The sequence below is a fragment of the Botrytis cinerea genome, chromosome 11, assembly GCF_000143535.2.
Source record: "Botrytis cinerea B05.10 chromosome 11, complete sequence".
In the NCBI taxonomy this organism is placed as follows: Eukaryota; Fungi; Ascomycota; class Leotiomycetes; order Helotiales; family Sclerotiniaceae; genus Botrytis; species Botrytis cinerea.
The window spans coordinates 1,544,575-1,563,623 of record NC_037320.1 but is presented as its reverse complement, the minus strand read 5'-3'; the positions used below and the strand labels follow the sequence as shown (position 1 = coordinate 1,563,623).

General features: G+C 44.1%; 6 protein-coding genes across 6 annotated transcripts; 1 reads left to right on the top strand and 5 right to left on the bottom strand.

Moving 5' to 3' along the window:
• Window positions 1–278: 278 nt before the first annotated feature.
• On the bottom strand, window positions 279–1,441 carry BCIN_11g04160 (hypothetical protein). Its single transcript, XM_001558475.2, has one exon. The coding sequence runs from the start codon at window positions 1,159–1,161 to the stop codon at window positions 487–489; it is 675 nt and encodes a 224-aa protein (XP_001558525.1). The 5' UTR covers window positions 1,162–1,441; the 3' UTR covers window positions 279–486.
• A 1,558-nt stretch (window positions 1,442–2,999) lies between these two features.
• Bcerb1 lies at window positions 3,000–5,487 on the bottom strand. The gene is made up of 2 exons (XM_001558476.2): window positions 4,781–5,487; window positions 3,000–4,730 (listed from the first exon to the last, which is right to left on the bottom strand). Exons 1-2 carry the CDS (start codon window positions 5,444–5,446, stop codon window positions 3,105–3,107), a joined length of 2,292 nt encoding a protein of 763 aa, XP_001558526.1. The 5' UTR covers window positions 5,447–5,487; the 3' UTR covers window positions 3,000–3,104.
• A 140-nt stretch (window positions 5,488–5,627) lies between these two features.
• Window positions 5,628–7,569, top strand: BCIN_11g04140 (hypothetical protein). Its single transcript, XM_001558477.2, has 2 exons — window positions 5,628–5,793; window positions 5,851–7,569. Exons 1-2 carry the CDS (start codon window positions 5,733–5,735, stop codon window positions 7,101–7,103), a joined length of 1,314 nt encoding a protein of 437 aa, XP_001558527.1. The 5' UTR covers window positions 5,628–5,732; the 3' UTR covers window positions 7,104–7,569.
• Window positions 7,570–8,970: 1,401 nt separating this feature from the next.
• BCIN_11g04130 (hypothetical protein) lies at window positions 8,971–10,269 on the bottom strand. Its single transcript, XM_001558478.2, has 2 exons — window positions 9,501–10,269; window positions 8,971–9,362 (listed from the first exon to the last, which is right to left on the bottom strand). The coding sequence occupies exons 1-2, from the start codon at window positions 10,117–10,119 to the stop codon at window positions 9,235–9,237; spliced, it is 747 nt and encodes a 248-aa protein (XP_001558528.1). The 5' UTR covers window positions 10,120–10,269; the 3' UTR covers window positions 8,971–9,234.
• A 614-nt stretch (window positions 10,270–10,883) lies between these two features.
• On the bottom strand, window positions 10,884–13,857 carry Bcppn1. Its single transcript, XM_024696005.1, has 3 exons — window positions 13,413–13,857; window positions 13,152–13,353; window positions 10,884–13,071 (listed from the first exon to the last, which is right to left on the bottom strand). The coding sequence occupies exons 1-3, from the start codon at window positions 13,588–13,590 to the stop codon at window positions 11,211–11,213; spliced, it is 2,241 nt and encodes a 746-aa protein (XP_024551807.1). The 5' UTR covers window positions 13,591–13,857; the 3' UTR covers window positions 10,884–11,210.
• Window positions 13,858–15,700: 1,843 nt separating this feature from the next.
• BCIN_11g04110 (hypothetical protein) lies at window positions 15,701–17,558 on the bottom strand. Its single transcript, XM_001558481.2, has 4 exons — window positions 17,094–17,558; window positions 16,814–17,037; window positions 16,228–16,756; window positions 15,701–16,167 (listed from the first exon to the last, which is right to left on the bottom strand). The coding sequence occupies exons 1-4, from the start codon at window positions 17,529–17,531 to the stop codon at window positions 15,784–15,786; spliced, it is 1,575 nt and encodes a 524-aa protein (XP_001558531.1). The 5' UTR covers window positions 17,532–17,558; the 3' UTR covers window positions 15,701–15,783.
• Window positions 17,559–19,049: the final 1,491 nt, after the last annotated feature.

Genomic DNA, 19,049 nt, shown 5'->3' with positions numbered 1-19,049 from the left:
AGCTCTTTCTAGTAGACCTTATATAAGAACTATTATCCCCTATACATAACTAGCTCTTTGGATAGAATATAATTAGATAATTAGGATCTATGCAATTCGTGGGTGCTACGTCTTCCGTATCCTTCTAGTACAAACAGGAACTGGAGAAATGGGGAAGGAACAACCGCGTCTCCGCTCGATCCTTTTCAATAGTAATTCCCAACACAATTGAGTTTCCAAACTATTTGGCCATTGAGAAGAGTATACGATTGGATTTAATAACTTTCATTAGCTACCTGTGGCACCCAAGTCTCGCAGGTCCATAACGAAAGTTTATTACCAAGTCAATTTACCCCCATGCCAGCACTCCTTGCACCAAAAATCAAAGATTGCCGAACCAATAAACCATTTCATAATACATAACCTGTTCCAGCATTACTCCCAAGACCAAGTTCCTAGACTATTCATACCAAATCGGAACCAAAACCACTACGCTAAGTGACACGACTAAGAATTGATCATGCCACTCATAGACAATGTGCTCTCAATTGTGTCTTGGTATTTTTCACCAGTCCAAGCTCCAGTCTCTGTGAAAGGATCAGGTCCCCATCCCGTGTGTTCGAGTTCTACACTACTACCTGAGTTATGAAGACCGGATTCACCTCGCTTGCTTCCCTTCTTCGCCTTCATTGATGAAGATTTGGATGCGAGAGTACATGAAGACTCGTTTTCCTTCAGCCAGGAATTGAGAGCCCATGAGTAGCCTTCGACAGAGTATGGCTGGTTTTGCGTATTTTTGGTACTATTTTTGAGATCATCTTTATTCCAGTTGATGTTCAAGTCCCGAAAGTTGTTGCTGTTCTCATATACAAGAAGCTCTTTATACGGAATTGAAGTCTGGTTATAGGAGGAAACATATCCCGGGATAGAACACTGATATGCATAGGCAGGCTCTTCATAGATGGTGATATTTGGCTCTAGCATCTGAACATCAGGCTGAGTAGCCGGATTGATGCCAGTAGAATGAGTGCCAAGCTCTGAGCAACTACAGTTGACCTCGTTGTAAATAGGAGGTCTGGTTGCCGAGACGGGTTTAAGACAAAATTGACAAATGACGGTCCATTCATCTAGATTGTGCTGATAAGTCTCTTCGGAGTTATTATTATAAACTGGAGGAGCCATCCTGAAAGGCTAAAAGAACTTTCGGAATATTAGATGAGGCGTCCGACAAGGCTTAGGCGAATGACTTACGAAATGGGTTAGGAATGAATGGTGACTGTGTTAACCGAAGGAGACCGATTGGATTGGCTTGCTAAGGTAGTAAGTATATAATGATACGAAAAGTGAAGAGACGTTGGATGTTGCCAGAAGATAAGGCTGAGATGACAATATATATGCTTGACTTGCAGCGCGAATGCCAACACAAGGCTTGAAAGTTAGAGAACTTCGTTGATATTGAATCAAGAGAGATAAACCAAAGAGAAAACCAGATACTTATAAATCTGCCTATACCCTTCTTACACTATAAAGCTCGGATACATGTTCTGCTAAGAGAGCGGCTTAGGTATCAACTCTGTGCTGGCTCAGAGCGTTTGGTGGTCATATGAAGGTATCCGAATATCGGAGTATGTAAATTTGAGTAGGTATGTGCATTATCGAAAAGGCACATTTACTGCTTATTGTAAATACACCAACGCCCTTCTGCGCGCAAACCCATAACGTGGCGGAATTGAAGAAGCAAAACAAGCCGCCGATAAAGGGCGGGATTCGAATTCCGTGACATACGAGGTTACGTTTGAACCATTCATTCGAGGGAGCGCTGTCCGCCTCACTTTGTTAATAAATGATTTCCGGCATAATGCTGTCAAAAGGTTTTGGGCTAGAATTTGCTGCTCCTCTGAACTGTGAGTAAAGGTCTGAAGTGATTACCGATTGATTGTCACATCGTCATTGCGCTTATCATCGGGTGACATGACTTGATATATCATCTTTCCGACAAGAGACACACCAATCATGAGGTAAAGTTCGTGCTGTCTGGAAAAGGATTCGAGTCTGCAACGATGAAAATAGTTGCCTGTATGTTATGTTGCCCAAGATTACTGTCAATTGAACGTAGGTCCCTTAACCGAGGTTATCACATGCGTTCGCTCCATGAGCGGCCACTTCGACTGTCTGCATTTCTCGTGAATATCCACGATTTCCAAAACAATTTGATTGTGCAGGAACTTCTCAATTATTTTTTGTCAAGTGGCTAGATTTCTGAAAATCTCGGCATTGCCCTGGATGTTACATCCCGATATCCATACAACACGAAGACATAAAGATGTCCCGCTCGGTTAAAACTGTTGGCTGCAATGACGCGCAAAGTCGATCCCTTCGTCTCGTATCCGATAATGCCTCAATTCTCTAGCACATGATTTCTCATCCCAACTTACTTTCTTCTAGTTACTCTGCACGATATTGATACTAAAGACAATTCCTCGCCAAGCGCAGCCTTGAGACCCACAGCAATGGCTGAGAAAACCGACTTTCGACTGATTGGTTGGAAGTCATGCTAGTCGGATTCATAAGCACCTAAGTTCATATCAGAGTCTCCAATGTGTCGGAACAATCGTATGTTGCAAAATTAGAGCGAGGCTGTAGAGCCAAGAAGTTGGGCCAGAGAGAGATTCCCGGGAGACGCCGCCCTCCGCGTAGTGGGATGTAAGACGTTTCTCATAAGTCTGGCCCCTTTGTATTTGAGCCCCAAAGTAATCCTGGTATGGGCTTGTAAGTTATGTGACGGAGGTATGTATCTTCCACTCATCCTAAGTTGTAAGTTGTGCCAACTTGCAGAAACCAAAGCATAAATTGGTAACCTACAAAGACGAGTAAGCAGCTGCCTAATAGTACATGGAGTAAAGCATATCATTATGACGACAATGTGGCCGATCAAATATTGGCCTGACGGACTGAATTTCACAATCTTACTAAAGTATGCTTCCAGAGACCAGGAAATGAAATAACAAAACAAAACCAATTGTAAAAATTATCAAATTCTTCATGCTTTTCTACCATTGATATCTAATAGAACCTCATGACAACCTTGTAAACACCTTCGTACTCCATTTTTGAACACTGCATTATTAAGTCCACAATCTACATGTACCATCCGCACCAGCACTAACAAGCCAAGGCTCCTTTGGATGCCAGTCCAAATCCATGACGCCTAAAGCGCTCTTGACCTTGTGTCCCTTCAAAACCTTCACTGGTACGATAGTGGCATTCTCCATCGCATCACTTACAACCTTTCCGTGGAAGATTTGCAAACTTCCGTCGTCACTAGCATCAGCAAACAATGGAAGACCACCTTTATGGTATTTGACAGCTCTGATAGCTTTGTTGTGGAAACGCATAGTCTTGTATGGGCGAGTAGAAAGATCGAGATCATGCCATAAGAGACGACGATCATAGGAACCAACAATGAGATTGTCACCTCCAGGATGGATATCGAAAGAAGAGATCCAGCGAGCACCAGGTTGAATGATCTTGACCAATTCTTGTTTTTGTAAGTCGTAACTGCGGATTGTGCGTTGAGTGGCAACGAAGAAAATGGGCCGAGAGGGATGGAATTGAGCAGTTTGGGCGATACCGGGAAGACGTCTGAATGGAATTTGTGTGAGATGTTTCGAGAGTGTGTGAATTGCAACGGCAGACTTTTGAGCTGTAGGAGATACAGTAGAAAAAAAGTCACCTCTTCGGTGCCAATTAATAACCTTGACTGTAGATCTTACGGTAATCTTGATTAGTACACCTTCATCTTGTAGGCGTGAGGTAGGACGAGCCCAGGTAGCGACAGGTTCTTTCTTCTGTCCGTTTGCCGTAAGTGCCTGGGTGGCATTTGTTGCATAACCAAATCCAGCATCTAACAATTCTCGGCTATTGCTCTCAGCAACTGGATCAATTATGGTGGGTACCATGAGGAATATGTCGTCTCCAGCTGCGGCAGAAAGTATGATAGCATCCTTCGCCGGGCGCCACTTAACAACATTGACTGCCTCCTCATCTCCTATCTGTGCACTCCAGAGTTGTTTTCCAGTCAAAAGTTCCCAAACACGAACAGTACCATCATCACCACCGGTAGCCAGCCATGTTCCAGATGGATCAATGGCCAAGCTTCGCACCCTACCATCATGGCCACGGAATAATGTCTGCGTGACAGTTGGGAAAGGCTTAAGCTCCTCTGGTTTTGGTAGCTTTGGAAGTAAAGAAGCAGGGTCGATATTAAGCCTATTCTTGCGAACTCGCGGTGCCAAATAGAGATCAAGCGAACGTTCGAACCTCTCATTGATAAACTTGTCATATCCCGGCACTTTTCGTAAAGAGTCATATGCTGTTGGTAGATACTCCTTCTCTCTATCTTCAGGATCTGTAGCTTCCCATTCCTTTCTTTCTGCTTTAGATGGGAGATACTCAGGAGGTGGATTGTAACTTAGATCGTATCCTGGTGGAGGTGGTTTTGGAGCTGGGATCTTCATGATGTGATCTGGTTGCGCCTCCTCGTTCTGCCATATATCGTAGTGGTGTTCCTCTTCCTCTTCCTCGCGCTCTTGTGGTGGTTTATATGGTAAGATTCTACCTTCTCGAATTGCCCGAACAATCTTCATGATTCGTTTTGCTTCATGCTTGGACGGCAAGAAACGTCGTTTAGGCTCAGGAGCTGAGCTCAGAGGCATAATCTCCTCCACGCCGCTGAAATATGGAACGTAATCCTACACCAAGTTAGTCCAATAACAACCTGGATATGGAAAGAAGTGCTTACAGGATATGGGTCGTAACCATCTTCAGGAACTTCATTTGTTTGTATTCTGCGCAGAACCTCCAATTCCTCTTGAGTCAAGTTGAGGGGCTTGCCTGTAGAAGGATCTGTAAGACCTGTCCATCCCTTTGGAATATCGATACTATCCAGCAATGCATCAAGTGCTTCACCCTTTGCAGGTCTCATAATTTTCTTTCCATTGATGTCATAACCAATGTGAGGATAAGAATCATAGAAAGACAATGGGATGTTTCCAATAGTATTAGTTGGCTCTTGAGCATCTGAGTCATCTGAGTCGTAGACTGGGTTTATCTCTTCATAAACATAACGTTCTCCTCCATTAGCATCCTTCACCACAGTGTAGTTGGGCTTGTCATCGTCTTCGTCGGCATTGATCTTGTTGAGGGAAGTTCTTGTCATGGATCCTTCTCCCTCGCCATTCTCTGAGGGTACCTCGTCACTATCCAATGCCTCGAGCTCTTCCTCATCCAAATCTTCTTCGTCTTCACTGTCCTCCTCTGCTGCGCTGTCGTCGGATTCATCTTCACTTTGCGACAAGATGCCTTCTAAAATTCCATCGCCAAATTCTGCCTCAGATTCGACATCGGATATCTCAGGTTCATCTCGGGTAACAGCTTTGCGCTTTCGTTGGTTTGTTGGAGGTGCCATTGTTACAAGAATTTGCAATAGTTTGGACACTGTTTAGAATCTGAAAGCTTTATTAGATTTTTTTTCCTGGAAAAATTGGTTGAAGGGCTTATCGGAGGTTGTTATCTTAGCGCGTTCTTTGCTCTGGAGCATGGTCTGTAGCCTCTTTTGAGCCTCTCGAACCCTGTCCTACATATTTACAGTCAGAAACAACTATTCACCATCTGTGCATTGAATTGAGACCATTTTACTTCATCAGTTGTCTGAATTCACACTTCTGTTCATTGGCAAGGTGATTCTCGTAGTAATGGATTCAACAGGTAAACAAAAGGATGCTACGGCAAAACATCGGGCTTGTGATGAGTGCAGTGAGTTACCTAGAACTAGAAAGCACCATCCTCTGCACAACTACTGATTGGATATAGGAACCAGGAAACTTGCATGCTCAAAGGACCCTAACGGATGTGAAAGATGTGTGCGAGAAAACATATCATGTCATTACTCTCAACAGAAACAAATGGGAAGACCAAGAAAGCGTCAATTTATCGAAGCTATTAGAGATGAACCGCCCAATACACCAAACAGCCTACAACCTCTTCTCGATGATGGCACATTGCTCCCTTTCTTTGGCGATGAACATTACAATTTCGATGATAACCATTTTGCTGAACCATATTATACTAATTCAAATTTCAATGAATTTGATCCTGCCCAGCAATTCCAACAAGCTCTCCCTCTGGACACCCCACATCCTATCTGGGCCTCAAATGCAGGTGATGGCCGGAATATATGGCAGTTTGGAAACCGTGATATGCCGGACCCTGCTCCCATCGACTTTAGTAATATGAATGTGGAAAACCTGAGTGAAACTCAGCCTGAAGCCAACCAAGAAGCTGAATTATCAACGGGGTCAAATCCTTCCTCTTCCTCGCCTAGTGGTAGTGGTGGCCCCTTTCCAATATCAGGCGATAAGTGCAGCTGCTTATCATCAATGTATTTATCATTATCAGCACTGCACCAGTTCCCAAGTGAAATCGATGAAGCTTTGAAGGTAGTTCGTGGCGCTAGTATTGTGGCATCGAAAGCCATTTGGTGTCCTGCATGTGGTGCGATAGCGTTAATTTCACCCACGCCCCCTATTGAGGCATTCCAGAATACGATGCTCATCGGAACTATACTACCTATCATAGCGAATGGATACGGCCGTCTACTAAAAATGGTTGATGAAGCGACTTCTGAGGCAATTGCCAAAGGGCAGACCAAAATCTTTAGATATCTTGAATATGGTGGATTATGCGAGCACCAAAGACCAATTCACGAGGCAGTGGAATGCATAGGTAACGCATTACCAATGGCAGATAGAGAAATGCAACCGGCAGAGTGGCGAACTACCGTAAGAGCTTTGTTGCGAGCTGACATCTATGGCCATGATCAACCTGGATTCAAGTACAAAGGATTGAGAGATATCATTTCCGAGATGGAGCAAAGGCAAAACGCTCGTCACAATATCTTGGATGCACAAGTTGCTGCGGGCGTGCGATCGCGTGAGCATGACCACTTCCCAGATTTGAATGTTACAGATTCGACGGCCAGGCAATGCTATGGGGAGAAAACAAGGGGGTGCTTGGAGATCCTTAAAATAGCTAAGATGGCTGTAGATAGCATTGTTATTGCATGAGCATCAAATTGTCTGGTTATCTGTGCAGATGACGGCGCGAAGCCACCCATTCTTATGCTGTCATTTTGTCATTCGCTTTCTAAATTTGATATTCGCTTGCTCAAATCAAAGTTGACCACCGAGTTATAGTGTTATTTTCTTGGGTTTAGACTATCCAAGTGTCTAGAGAATGCTCTGATCTTGTTCGGGAATTCACCTATGAATTTCACAACTTTTATGAGCATAGCTGTCAGCGATTTGACATCCCAGAACTCTATTCCACCCTTCGCCTCAACTGCACAACACAACCACAAAAGTGTTGTGAAATTTCACGGTACTCAAGAATGGAGGCCAACTGACGAAGTATAGGTTCATAGTTGGTCAATGGACCCTTAATCACAGTGCCAGTTCAACTAACAATGCGTCCATTGGTGGTTTAATCCCAATAAGATCGCCATGTTTCTTGACGGCCCGCCAAAATACCTTAGTCGAGAGATTCATGATCAAAGACGTTCAGATGATGCATTGGCGTATGGAACACATATCGATTCATGGCTCGGCTTTCTATGCCACTGCGCTACACAAGAGTGCTACGTTTGTATCCAATTTTTCAGACGCAAGGAACAATCCTTTCTAAAAAGGTCTTCATGTTTGATAGACGTTGCCCTGTATACTTCACAGTAGTTCATACTTGTTTGGATCGATCTGATACTCATTGTCTATCCATGTCTCATGCGACATCTTCGGAACATCAGTTGTTAGGTAGGCAATGGATACAATGAACATGTTGAAATCAGCCTTGGACGTTCTGAGACCAGTAGCTGGCTGATGAGATGGAAGCAGATCTCTTCTATGTCAGTGAATCTACACCGAGACCAAGGGTTTGAAATTGTATTATCCATCGAACAACCCCTCCCCTCTTCATCCTCATTTCCTCGATATCACATCCTCTGTATTTAACATAATTCCACACTCCAGAACCATCTCGCGTCTCGGTATTCGGAAAAGCAGAAACATAATCGGAAATTATTTACACACAAGTGCTTAATTACAGAAACAGGGCATGAGGATATTCGTCAAGCTCGGTTATGGTACAGGAAAATGGGTTGTAAGTTAGTGCCGGGAGTCGAGGTGAAAGGTGGCCCCGTGTCGCCGAAAAAAGCGGCACGTTTAAGTCTCTCAAAAAGAGATATATGTTAAGGCCCCTGATATTTCAACATCTTATGATAATACCAAACTAGCTATATTAAATCCAAAACTTATAAATACATACTTCATCTATGAAACTCCCAATTCAATTTCACAGTAACCCGATTCGATACAAGAAATTCACAAGAGTATACATAATTTTCAACATTTTTGGTCCCTTCATCCGGGTAGGTGGATCCGATCTGATCTCGCTTGGCCCCCCCTGGATAAATAATAAGTAATGTGAGAACGGATCTTCATTTCCACCGCTCGTTGAAGTTTTCACTGCCGAATCCACATTTTTCTCATTTCCCTCATCCACATCTCCGCTTACAGCAAATGAGACACGTCCATACCTATCCATACCTAGCTATCCACAAAAGCTTGATAGGTACGACGTGGTATGTACGGATTTGAAGGGAGAGGGTTAAAAGAGAATACCGATGCTGATACTGAGAGATCGATCGGCTGGTTTTGAGTGTACATGGATGAAGAATTGGGGTGGGAGATGTGTAAAAATTACGGTGATAAGGGATAGTAGGTAGATGGGCAAAAAGATATCGACGTCGGCATGATTCGAACATGCGCCCCCGAAAGGAATTGATTTCTAGTCAATCACGTTAACCACTCCGTCACGACGCCTTGCTTGATTTGTTGATGATCGTCGTGGGGTTTCAAGATATCTTGGGGGAACTTGGTGTGGGGAAGGAAGATGGATATTTTTTTGCTACCATCCTTAATGTCATTGAGATCGCAAAACCCAATCTGTCTGTAGACATCTTTTATTTTTCCAAGCCATTACTCCTTTCCTGTGCAACTTTTGAGTTCCATTTTTGTCCTCTGCCTTTGTCTCATTGTTTCGTTTCAGTATTCATTCACTTGTAATTCCTCACCCATCATAACACTAGGTACTCACCCCTACTCGTCCCTCACTCGCCTGATTCCTGTTAGAACACCCTCACTCTCAGTCCCATTTCTCCATCAACTTGTTTCCCCGCACTCCATCGGGGAAATCCCTCACTCCCAAATGTGTCGAATGAGCCCATGGTTTCAAAGCATTTTCCTGCTCAATCGTATGCGAGAAACATTTACCTATTGGCACCGCCAAATTAGCATCCGCACTTCTATTTTCCCACATGACTTCCCATATCTCCAACCCGCATCAAACATCCCACAATCCTTCCCAAGGACCAAAAAAAAAAGACGCATAAGAAAAAAGATGATACATACTCCACCCCAATCTCGGCCACTCCCTCACCACATTCTCAATCGTCCCCTCGTGCACCAACTGCGCATTATCCCCCATATTATCAAAAACCGTCGCTAACTGCACCAACCCCCCAAGCCTCGTCTGCGTCCCCACCTCTCCCAAATCCTGATGTCGGATTATCCCCTCCACAACCAACTCCCGCTGTTCTCTCACCGCGCCCGCATCCCGTAATACCCCATCTGCAATAAACCCTCCGTAAATATCAAAACTCATCAGCGTCTCCTGCAAATGTCTCGGCACGGTCCCGATATCGTGGAGAAGAGCCGTGAGTGCGTAGCTTTCGAGAAATTTACTAGATGCGGCGTCGATAGAGGTCCAGTTTGGGAATGCGTGGATGAGAATCGCAACACCGTAGTGGTAGACGCGCATAGAGTGGTGGAAGGTTTCTTGGGGTAATTCGGTGCGTGCGTATTCCTGAACGCTCTTTACGAGAGGGGAAGTAGGGAAAGGGAGATCGGAGAATTTGAGCGCGGAAGCGGAGTTAGAGGCTGAAGAAGAGGATTGGATGAGCTCAGAAAGAGATGCGGGGACAGATGTCCAGCCGTAGGACTCGACTGCGCGTTGACGTTCATAGGTCATGGTTTGGATAGTTTAGATTGATGGTTGGGGATATTGTTGTGTCGTGTATATGTATGTATGCGTGTAGTTAATGTGTTAATGGAAAATGAGATATTGAAATAGAAAAGGTACTACCTAGATATTAATTGAAGGGAGAGGGAGCTCTCCTTCTTATGAATGAGTGGAATGAGGGGTTCCAAGTTCTAGAAGCTAACCCGAGGAATGTTTTGCCGATCTCGGCATTCGGTTAAGATGCTTTACCGGCCGGTACGGTACAAGTAAAGCTACAGCTCATATGCCGGTAGCTTATAAATCCGGATTCCTGTACTTCAAATTCTTAATGTGCCTATTCGTCATCGAGATCATTTTCCACACGTGTTGTGTACTGCCAATTGCAATTTGCAAATTGCAATTGGAGCCAAAGCTACCTACCCCACATGTCGTCATTCATCCCACCTCCCTCACTTGATCCCAATCCCAGAACTCCCCAAACCCCTGTCCTACATCATACCAGCGATCGAATAATAAGTCATTCATAATTGCCACACTGCGAGGTGCTTACTCCAACTTGGAAATGGTTGCGTTGCGTCTGTAAATACTACATCGGGATTTGAAGTTTCGGGATCTAAATATGCATCTTCAAATGGGGATTGATCGTCTGATTGATTAGTCGTAGTATCAACCAATTTAGCAAATTGAACATGTACATTGAAGGACCAATTCGAACTGAAAAATTGGTCATCACCATAAAGAAGCTTGAGGAAAATCGTGAGGTCGTAAAATCTTGCCTCAATCTAGGCTTTCATAGGAAGACTATCTAGGTATCGTGAGAGAAAGAATTGGATGAATAGTATTCATGCTACTGCGATACCGTCATCCATACACTCATCTGAACCATAAAACCAGAACTCCACGGTGCCATATCATATTCTTACGCACCGCTCCATAATGCATACCACATCCTCATTTGAGGTGTAATAGTCCATGCACAATACCGAACTCCAATTGCACGTTTTGTTTCCATCGTAGTGGTATAAATGCAAGACAAGTAAAATAACCAAACTCCAACCCAGTCTCTGATGCAACTCCAATCCATGTACGCTAAAAGAACATTACAATTCCAAACTATGTGGCCCTTCTCCATTTTCTGGAATAGCAACCAATGGTTCTTGAACATCATCAAAGGATTTGATATCAGCCTTATCTAATGTACCGACAAAAGCACGCTGAACGAAGCTGAGCCAAACTCTATTCTTCTCTTTGCGATGATGCTTCTTTTTCTTGTGCTTCTTCTTCTTCTTTTCTGCATCGATATCATGATCCTCGGCATCTTCAACAGTCTCGTTCTCGGAGATAGAAATTCGTTTCTTGTCATCATTCTCACTACTCTCATCATCTTCGTAGACATTGGATTCTGCAAGAATTTCTCCATCCTTAACGCGATCCCCCTTTTGTGGCTTGTACTTTCCAATCCTGTGAGCGAGCTTGAGATAACTTTTGACTGTCATATCTTTCAATTTATAAATTGGATCCGTGAAAGTGTCATACTCGACTTGATAATGAAAGGCGTGTGGGTTTGGGTCATCATCCTTTGGAACCTTTCCGCCATGTTTACCCTTACGCCACTTCTCCACATCAATCTCGTCGTCGGATCTCTCTGATTTCAGTTCAAGGTTGTTGATGTAGGTCAAATTGGCAAAATATTGAGTATACCCAAGTAACGTTAGACTTTGAGGAGAATATGCAGGTCCCGGAGGCGCGTCTTTTGAAGGAGGCGAAGGAATAATGAATCCTGGATTGGACGGCGTCGGGTTCTTGAACTTCTTCTTGTCTTTCTGATGCTTCCTCTTTTTCTCGATAGAGACATCGCCATTGTCTATGTAAATCAAATCCTCAACGGTATCGACGTTGAATTGACCCTCTTCTTCTTGATCAAGCCAATCAATTTGCTCATCACTGCTCACAACTGAATTGGACCAAGTCGGCAAGTTGTCCAACCCCGTAATATTGTACTCAATGACCCGAAGAGTAGGAAAGTAATTGGGCACAATACTCGGCCCAACGTGTGTTATCACAAATCTTTCACCCCATGGACCTCCAAACTTCTTGAGCTCTTTCTTCTTTTTGTCTCTCTTCTTGTCCTTCTTGGACTTTTTCTTTTTCTTTGGATCTTTATCCGACTCTGAGTAGTCCAACTCTTCCTCTTTAGTGTCCATGGGAATCGGGAGGTGTTTTGGATTAGGTAATCCAGACCAATCTTCTCGAAGATCATCCAAGTAATCTCCAGCAGATGAAATTGTAAACTCGTCGTCCATCAGCGCGCGAGGAGGCGCAACAGATTTGCCGTCAAATAATAAGAGATCAATATCTTTAGTGTCGTGTATCATGAAATGATCAATATTCATGTGCCCAAATAAACCTCCGATAATAATATCCCGATACTGCTGGAGCCACAAGGTATATTTTTGCCAACAGGTTTCATCCCACAGTGATTTGCTGTCTGTTCGAGCAGGAGGTACATGTCCAGTAAGGATAACTTTCATTCCGCGGTCGCGCATAAATTGTAGTTGAATTCGAAGCCATTCCATATGCTCGTATCCTGGCTCTGAGCGCAATGCGCAACCATCCACGGCAGCATTATGGCTGAAAAAGTATAAAGTATTAAGACTGAAGACGGCCAATTTCTTAGGAATAACCTCGACGTAATACCATCCTCCTCGTTGAAACCCGTGTCTCTGTTCTTCTGGTATGAATTTATCCCATATATCTGTGTACGTCTTCAACCATTTATTCGGACCCGAAAGTAAAATGTTATGTGGAAGGATATCGTTATTGCCAAATGTTGATATAACCGGAATCGACAAATCGTGCCCATCGCCGAAAGTCTCCAGGAATTTATCTGCGATCTTTCTATTCGTATCGAGGACCTCGTCTTGAACTCTAGGAATCTTTTCGTCGCTGTCATGTCGTGCACTATTCTGAATCAGCATCTCTCCTCGCACAAAGCCAAATCGTCGTTGCGACGATTGGCTGCTCGTAAAAGCAGAACCAACCTGTCCCCTGTCCATACAACAAAATCCACGTTATCCCTCACATTTTCCTTTATCCATTTAAAAGTCGCGTCTATAAGGGTAGGAGGCGTATCGCAATCCGAGGTTTCCGCTCCGTATGTTCCAGCGGTTCCTTTGCCTCTGTGGCAAGCATCATCTTCGTCGGTGGAAGAGAATACTTTGTAGTGAGGATCTTGATGTAAATCTGTAATAAATGAGCATCGTGCAGGAACATTGAATGGCGAAATAGTGATTTAGCCCCACCTGTAATGTGCAAGAATCTACCATGCAGACGTTTGGAGGAAACATGCTGATGGTGTGTAGTATCCAGGTCCTCCAATGGCACTTGCAGGCTTGATTGGGTGGTACCGAGGGGTTTGGCAACGGCAGCAGGAGAACATTGAAGCAGACAGACTGCTATGCATATTGCGTTGAAACGCATATTGTGAAAATCAAACTGGAAAAGAAGAAAAGAGGATGTGTATCTTAGGAGAAGGGAAGCATTCTCGTGTATAGGCAGTATATAGAGGTTTAGGGCAAAGGGATTCCAAATTCTTCCCCGGGAAAAAATGATGAGGTGTGATTAATGACTCCGTTTCCCTGTCGTTTTGTGATTGAAAACGAGGAAATCAATTGTTGGTTGCTCCCTCCTCGTGGAAAGATTCGCGAGCGAACGGCGGGTACCTGTGCGATTAAAAAGCTTGGTTTCTACCTGAGAGAGCAGGGCAGAGGGCAGAGGGCAGAGGGCAGATAGATGAGATATTTAATTCTCTCTTGGGCCACGACGATAACGAATAATGAACTTGTGACGAGTTGTTCCGCTTTGCAAATATGATGAGATGAGTCTTTGTATGTTGGCTCTACGAAGTTTCCCAGCACTCTCGCAGGAATGAAAAGGTTTCCTTGATTCATGATCACATAATGCCTCATCCATACTAACTTTTGACAGTTTTGACTCCCTAGTCAGCAACTCTCAAGGTGTTTTTCTTGTCTCACTCGTCACAGAGTCAATTGGCAGCGCAGAGTAGTTGTAGTTACCCTTCAAAATGATTTATCCAGCCAATCATCGGTACACGTGGATGAGTCTCGAGTCACTCTTGGTTTTGATCATCCTCTGCGAAAGCCTCTTCTCCGATGCATCCCTCTCAGTCGACCCGAGATGATCGAGAAGAGGAGAAACATGGAAGCTTAATTCAGCGCATCAACTCACGCGACAACCCTTTCCGCTAAAATGACGATATCGTGGATATTGATGGCCGTTAGACAGATGCGGCCTGCACCCTGACGATTATGTTTGAGAGTGACACGTACAGCAGTGCGACGATTATTGCGCGAATTTAATGTCAACGTTCATGTTGTGGCTGCTGGGTACATAGGACACAGTAGGTACATGGTGGAGGCACTTCTTTGCTATCGACCAAGATCATGCCTTATGGACTGGCCCCTTTCCATTACCGAGACTTGGAACTGCTCAACAATGAATATTCTAATGCAATCTAATCTTGACACTCCCGGGTGAGACGAGACTGATTCCAGCATGCTCTGTAGAACTCGAAATGCGCCATCAGGTGAATCTGCATGAAGATTTTCAGAAACTGTTGTGTTGACATGTGGACCCTGATTTTCCATCGCTAAACTCGTGGCGCCCGAACCGCCACAACATTTTTGAAACTTTCCAGGTGAGAGGAACAGACATGTTGACAGCTTTCTATCGTCGAGAGCCCTTCCAATTTTGTGTGAAAAAAAGAAAAGAAGAAAAAAAGGAAAAGAAAAAAGTAGTTCAGAAGTGTCTCAACCACGATAGCATTGTACAGCAGTAAATAAATAATATTTCATCGCTGTCCTACTACCAGTATGTGGACATGATGCACAGGCTCGAACGGTGTACTCTTATGGAGTAGGCAGATGATCGGGACTTCGGGACAATGCACGGGAGGGCGTCGATCCATATATCTTAGCTGGTATCCAACCAAATTTCTTCAAAATAGCTAGGATGGATGCAAGATTCCACCACAACTCTTATCTGGCATCATATATTCAAACAAGCACATCTTCCACATCAAATATTGATACATTGGCGTCGTGACGGAGTGGTTAACGTGATTGACTAGAAATCAATTCCTTTCGGGGGCGCATGTTCGAATCATGCCGACGTCGGATTTCTTTTTTGCCATTTTTATTCTGTCTTTTTGCAGAATACAAGAGCCATATATTGCACCCATTCGTCGGAGTAGATTGGAATGTGGCAAACAAGAGCTACAACTTATGAAGGGCTGGATTCGAAATACAAACACTCTTCGATCTTTCGGTGGTGTGAAACATCAACACATGTTATGTTCTTGCAGCACCGTGAGATTCTACATGCCACACGCACGTACGAAAATACCCTTTTTCTCACTCTCACAAAATCCGGATAGCATCAGAAATTTCAAACAGGACTCAGGGCAATAGTGCTGCGAGATGATGGGGACAGCTTGCATCAGTCACCGATTACACCATCGGGTCCACTACTCAATCACGAAATTTACATCAAGAATGCTGGCTTGCTGGTATGACTATTAAAATTATTATTAACACCACAAATATATACAAAGCTGCTGGGTGTGTGTGCTATGATTATGCACAAAAGCAGCTTCTACCTTCCAAACTTCTTCAACTCGAGATATCTCAGGGGTGGGAACACAATAGCCGTGAAGCCGATACCGAGCCAATCTCCAATATCGCCACCATACTCACCCCCAATCATCAAAGCGATAGGACCAGTGTACCAAATTTGATACATGCCTACGATCGCGCCAGCAAATCCAATGAGGAATGATAAGAGGGCCGCATATCCGATTGGCAGCTTGGTTCGGTCGTTATAAATGGACCAGTCGAAAGATTTGCCTTGGAGTTTGTGGAAGATGAAATATTCCTCGAGACTGATGGTAATCCAGGGGCAGATCCAATATGCCATCATAGGGAGGAAATTCTCAAAGACGGTGTAAAGCTTGTTGCGACCACAGACGGAAAGGACGAGCTATAGTGCTTGAGTTAGTATATGGACAGGTGAAAATAGGACGATGTAGAATGAGCTTACCTCAACTGCTGTGATGAGAATACACCAGAACCAACGAGGGATCTTGTTTGCCCAACGTCCGAGTACCTGAATGGTTAATGCCGCGCTGTAACTACATGGTGCGTTGTTGGTGATAGAACCAAGGGCAAGAACGACGACACAGAAGCCACCGAATCCTCCGAGACTGCCATAGCACTCGTAGAGAAGCGCACCAGATGAGATATCATAGGCGTCGCTCCAGGCTGGAATGTTTGGAACTCCAGTAGCGATACCAACTCCAACAATGTTGGCAAAAATTACGGAGGTCCAGATGCCAGTCCACGTGGATGCAAATGTCATCCATTTAGGATAATCTTTGGGGTAGTAGACGTAAAAGTCGGCACTGATGGCGGTAAATCCAATGATACTAGCGAATATCAAGGCGAAGAACGAACAACGATTGGCGTTAATGGTTCCGGAATCACCAACGGAGACTGCGTGGGTATCGAAATCTCCGCCAGTGCAACCAATGAGTACGAACATAACAACCGCTTGTGGGATGTATCCGAATCTATTTATTTGTGAGTATTTTGGACATTAATCTCCCAAGGATGGTGTTTATATTTACCTCTCGATTTTGTTCAAGTATTCGATACCGAAAGTAGCGACCAAACCAATGCAGATTGCGGCAATAACGCATCCAACAGCCAAACTCAAGCTTCCTCCATTGACGGCTGTAATCATCTGTCCAGTGATGATACACCCAATAGTACCAAAGCCTACTTGCTGAACAACATTGCAGCAGCATGCAATTTTCGAGGGCCAATAACCCATGAAATAACGTCCAATAATCTACCAAAGCGCAAACGTTAGCTCATGCACAAACGAAGATCTTTGAAGAAGCATACCTGAGTCCTATTACCACTTTCTGGTCCGTAGGTTGCCATGTACGCAATTGATGTCGAGGCGAGCGCATTGGCGAAGATGACAATGCAAATACAATCCACCCAGCCGAGTCCGTAAACCAAAGGTCCGAGCAGCCCAACAATAATGTTCATGGCTTGCAAATTGATACTGAACCATAGCGAGAACATGTGGAAATAGTCATGAAGCGGGCGCGGCACAGTTTTCTCGTTATCAGCTACACGGGTGATACCACGAGCTTCCACTCCCCAGATTTTCTCCAACTTGACGCTCCAGTAGCTCAAGCCTCGTTCAGAACCAGAAAGTTGAGCACTCTCATTCTCAGCATCGATAGTGGATTTGCCATCGCGGTCTGTGGAATTGTCGGCGGCGGTATGGACTTGTACACCCTTCTCGATATCATGCTCTGTAGTAGCCTCCATTGTGAAAATTTCTCAAGACTCAAAGTCGACAAACAACGAAGAGGAAAAAAGTTTGACAATTGAAGGATGGAAATGCTGGCAGGATAAGCATACCACACCACTGGAATTGAGCTTATTTCCTTTCGTCGATACTCCGCCAGTTCGGCGACCGCACCTAAAAGGTTTGCATTTTCAGTTGCCTCCCACGTTAATTGAGTGTATAGTGTAGAGCATGCATTGCATAAATGGGGTATGGTCAAAATATGGCATCCCGATTAGACAATACATGCGATAGTTCGCGAGTGGGCACATCGCTTGAAGAAATTGACATTTAGCCGTGGTGCGGCTTATGGGGCCGATCCATCGAATTTCCAGGGGTTTGGCAGGGTTATATGGGCCAGACCCCATATACGGGGTGGCAACGAGATAAATGACATCTGATTTCAACGCGTATAAAATGTTGCTACAATTTAAAAAGTGGATTTAACATTCTATTATTTTTTATTGCGGTTGACCCATCTAGTCAGGATGTCTTCGACAGGCGAGCTCGCGAGCTAATTTCTACCCCATTACACGGTGAGAAATGTATTTCTAATTCTCGGATCCTACTGCCAAAGCACAGACGTGGCTTTATGTCATTAAAGATCATGCTATTTGACAAATTCGTTTCGAACATCGAGCTAGAAAGCAATGACCAAAGAAACCGAGGCTTGATACAAGCGATGTCGACATCAAGGAGACAATGGTATTTGCCGGATATCAAGCGTAAATCTCCATTGACAATCTACCCATACAAATAAGAAGACTTGCAAAGCGATTTCCTCTCTACTACCAGTGTAGCTTGCAGAACGTAACCTGTTCAATTATTCGAGTTGTACAGTACGTGTTATAAGTTGGTTCTTGGTGGCGGTCCGCTCGGAATGGGTGATATTCAGTGCTGTTGTGATTTTGATTGTGGGAGCCAGAATACGAGTTAGTTTCTCATAATACCTTCTCAGTCAAGGTATCTCTCCAAGATTGCACACCTAATCCTACAACAGCGCTTATAAGACGAATCCGCACACAAGTCCTTTGAGGTAGGAAACAACAGACCCGCGTCTCCTCGGTAAATTTCGGCCGGATCTTTGTTTGAGTTGATTACATCATGTGTTTCAAATTTGTGTGTCTTACCTTTTCTGTTTGTCCAATTGCCACCTCAAAAATCCCATGTCCTCTTCCCAAACTGATCAATGGCAAGGCTGGTAATATTTGAACTGTAGACATTTTTTGTCACAATTAGCTATTCTGTCTCAGATGAAGCTTTATGGGGCAACAAAATGTGTAACGGCAGAGGACATAGTCGATTAGACACGCGAAGATTCCCACCAAGCAGCCATGAACTCTATCTTTGACAGCGTTATGGAAATCCACTAAGTGACTTACATCTGAAGTTACAAGGCTTATTTCCTAATACTTTACTTCGGCATGGCGCAATTTTCCCAATACTAGATTCTGATTGGCTTTCTTGTGACGGCCGTAATGAAAGGACCTCAACACTAC

What these genes read in the sequence shown, in the direction of transcription:
- BCIN_11g04160 (XM_001558475.2), bottom strand. Translation starts at nt 1,161, where the DNA reads ATGGCTCCTCCAGTTTATAATAATAACTCCGAAGAGACTTATCAGCAC.
- Bcerb1 (XM_001558476.2), bottom strand. Translation starts at nt 5,446, where the DNA reads ATGGCACCTCCAACAAACCAACGAAAGCGCAAAGCTGTTACCCGAGAT. An exon ending in ATGGTTACGACCCATATCCT is followed by an intron (nt 4,731 to 4,780) that starts GTAAGCACTTCT and finishes AACTTGGTGTAG; the next exon opens with GATTACGTTCCATATTTCAG.
- BCIN_11g04140 (XM_001558477.2), top strand. Translation starts at nt 5,733, where the DNA reads ATGGATTCAACAGGTAAACAAAAGGATGCTACGGCAAAACATCGGGCT. An exon ending in TCGGGCTTGTGATGAGTGCA is followed by an intron (nt 5,794 to 5,850) that starts GTGAGTTACCTA and finishes GATTGGATATAG; the next exon opens with GAACCAGGAAACTTGCATGC.
- BCIN_11g04130 (XM_001558478.2), bottom strand. Translation starts at nt 10,119, where the DNA reads ATGACCTATGAACGTCAACGCGCAGTCGAGTCCTACGGCTGGACATCT. An exon ending in GTGGCCGAGATTGGGGTGGA is followed by an intron (nt 9,363 to 9,500) that starts GTATGTATCATC and finishes CGGTGCCAATAG; the next exon opens with GTAAATGTTTCTCGCATACG.
- Bcppn1 (XM_024696005.1), bottom strand. Translation starts at nt 13,590, where the DNA reads ATGCGTTTCAACGCAATATGCATAGCAGTCTGTCTGCTTCAATGTTCT. An exon ending in TAGATTCTTGCACATTACAG is followed by an intron (nt 13,354 to 13,412) that starts GTGGGGCTAAAT and finishes CATTTATTACAG; the next exon opens with ATTTACATCAAGATCCTCAC. An exon ending in GTTGTATGGACAGGGGACAG is followed by an intron (nt 13,072 to 13,151) that starts GTTGGTTCTGCT and finishes GATTCAGAATAG; the next exon opens with TGCACGACATGACAGCGACG.
- BCIN_11g04110 (XM_001558481.2), bottom strand. Translation starts at nt 17,531, where the DNA reads ATGGAGGCTACTACAGAGCATGATATCGAGAAGGGTGTACAAGTCCAT. An exon ending in AAAGTGGTAATAGGACTCAG is followed by an intron (nt 17,038 to 17,093) that starts GTATGCTTCTTC and finishes GCGCTTTGGTAG; the next exon opens with ATTATTGGACGTTATTTCAT. An exon ending in TACTTGAACAAAATCGAGAG is followed by an intron (nt 16,757 to 16,813) that starts GTAAATATAAAC and finishes ACAAATAAATAG; the next exon opens with ATTCGGATACATCCCACAAG.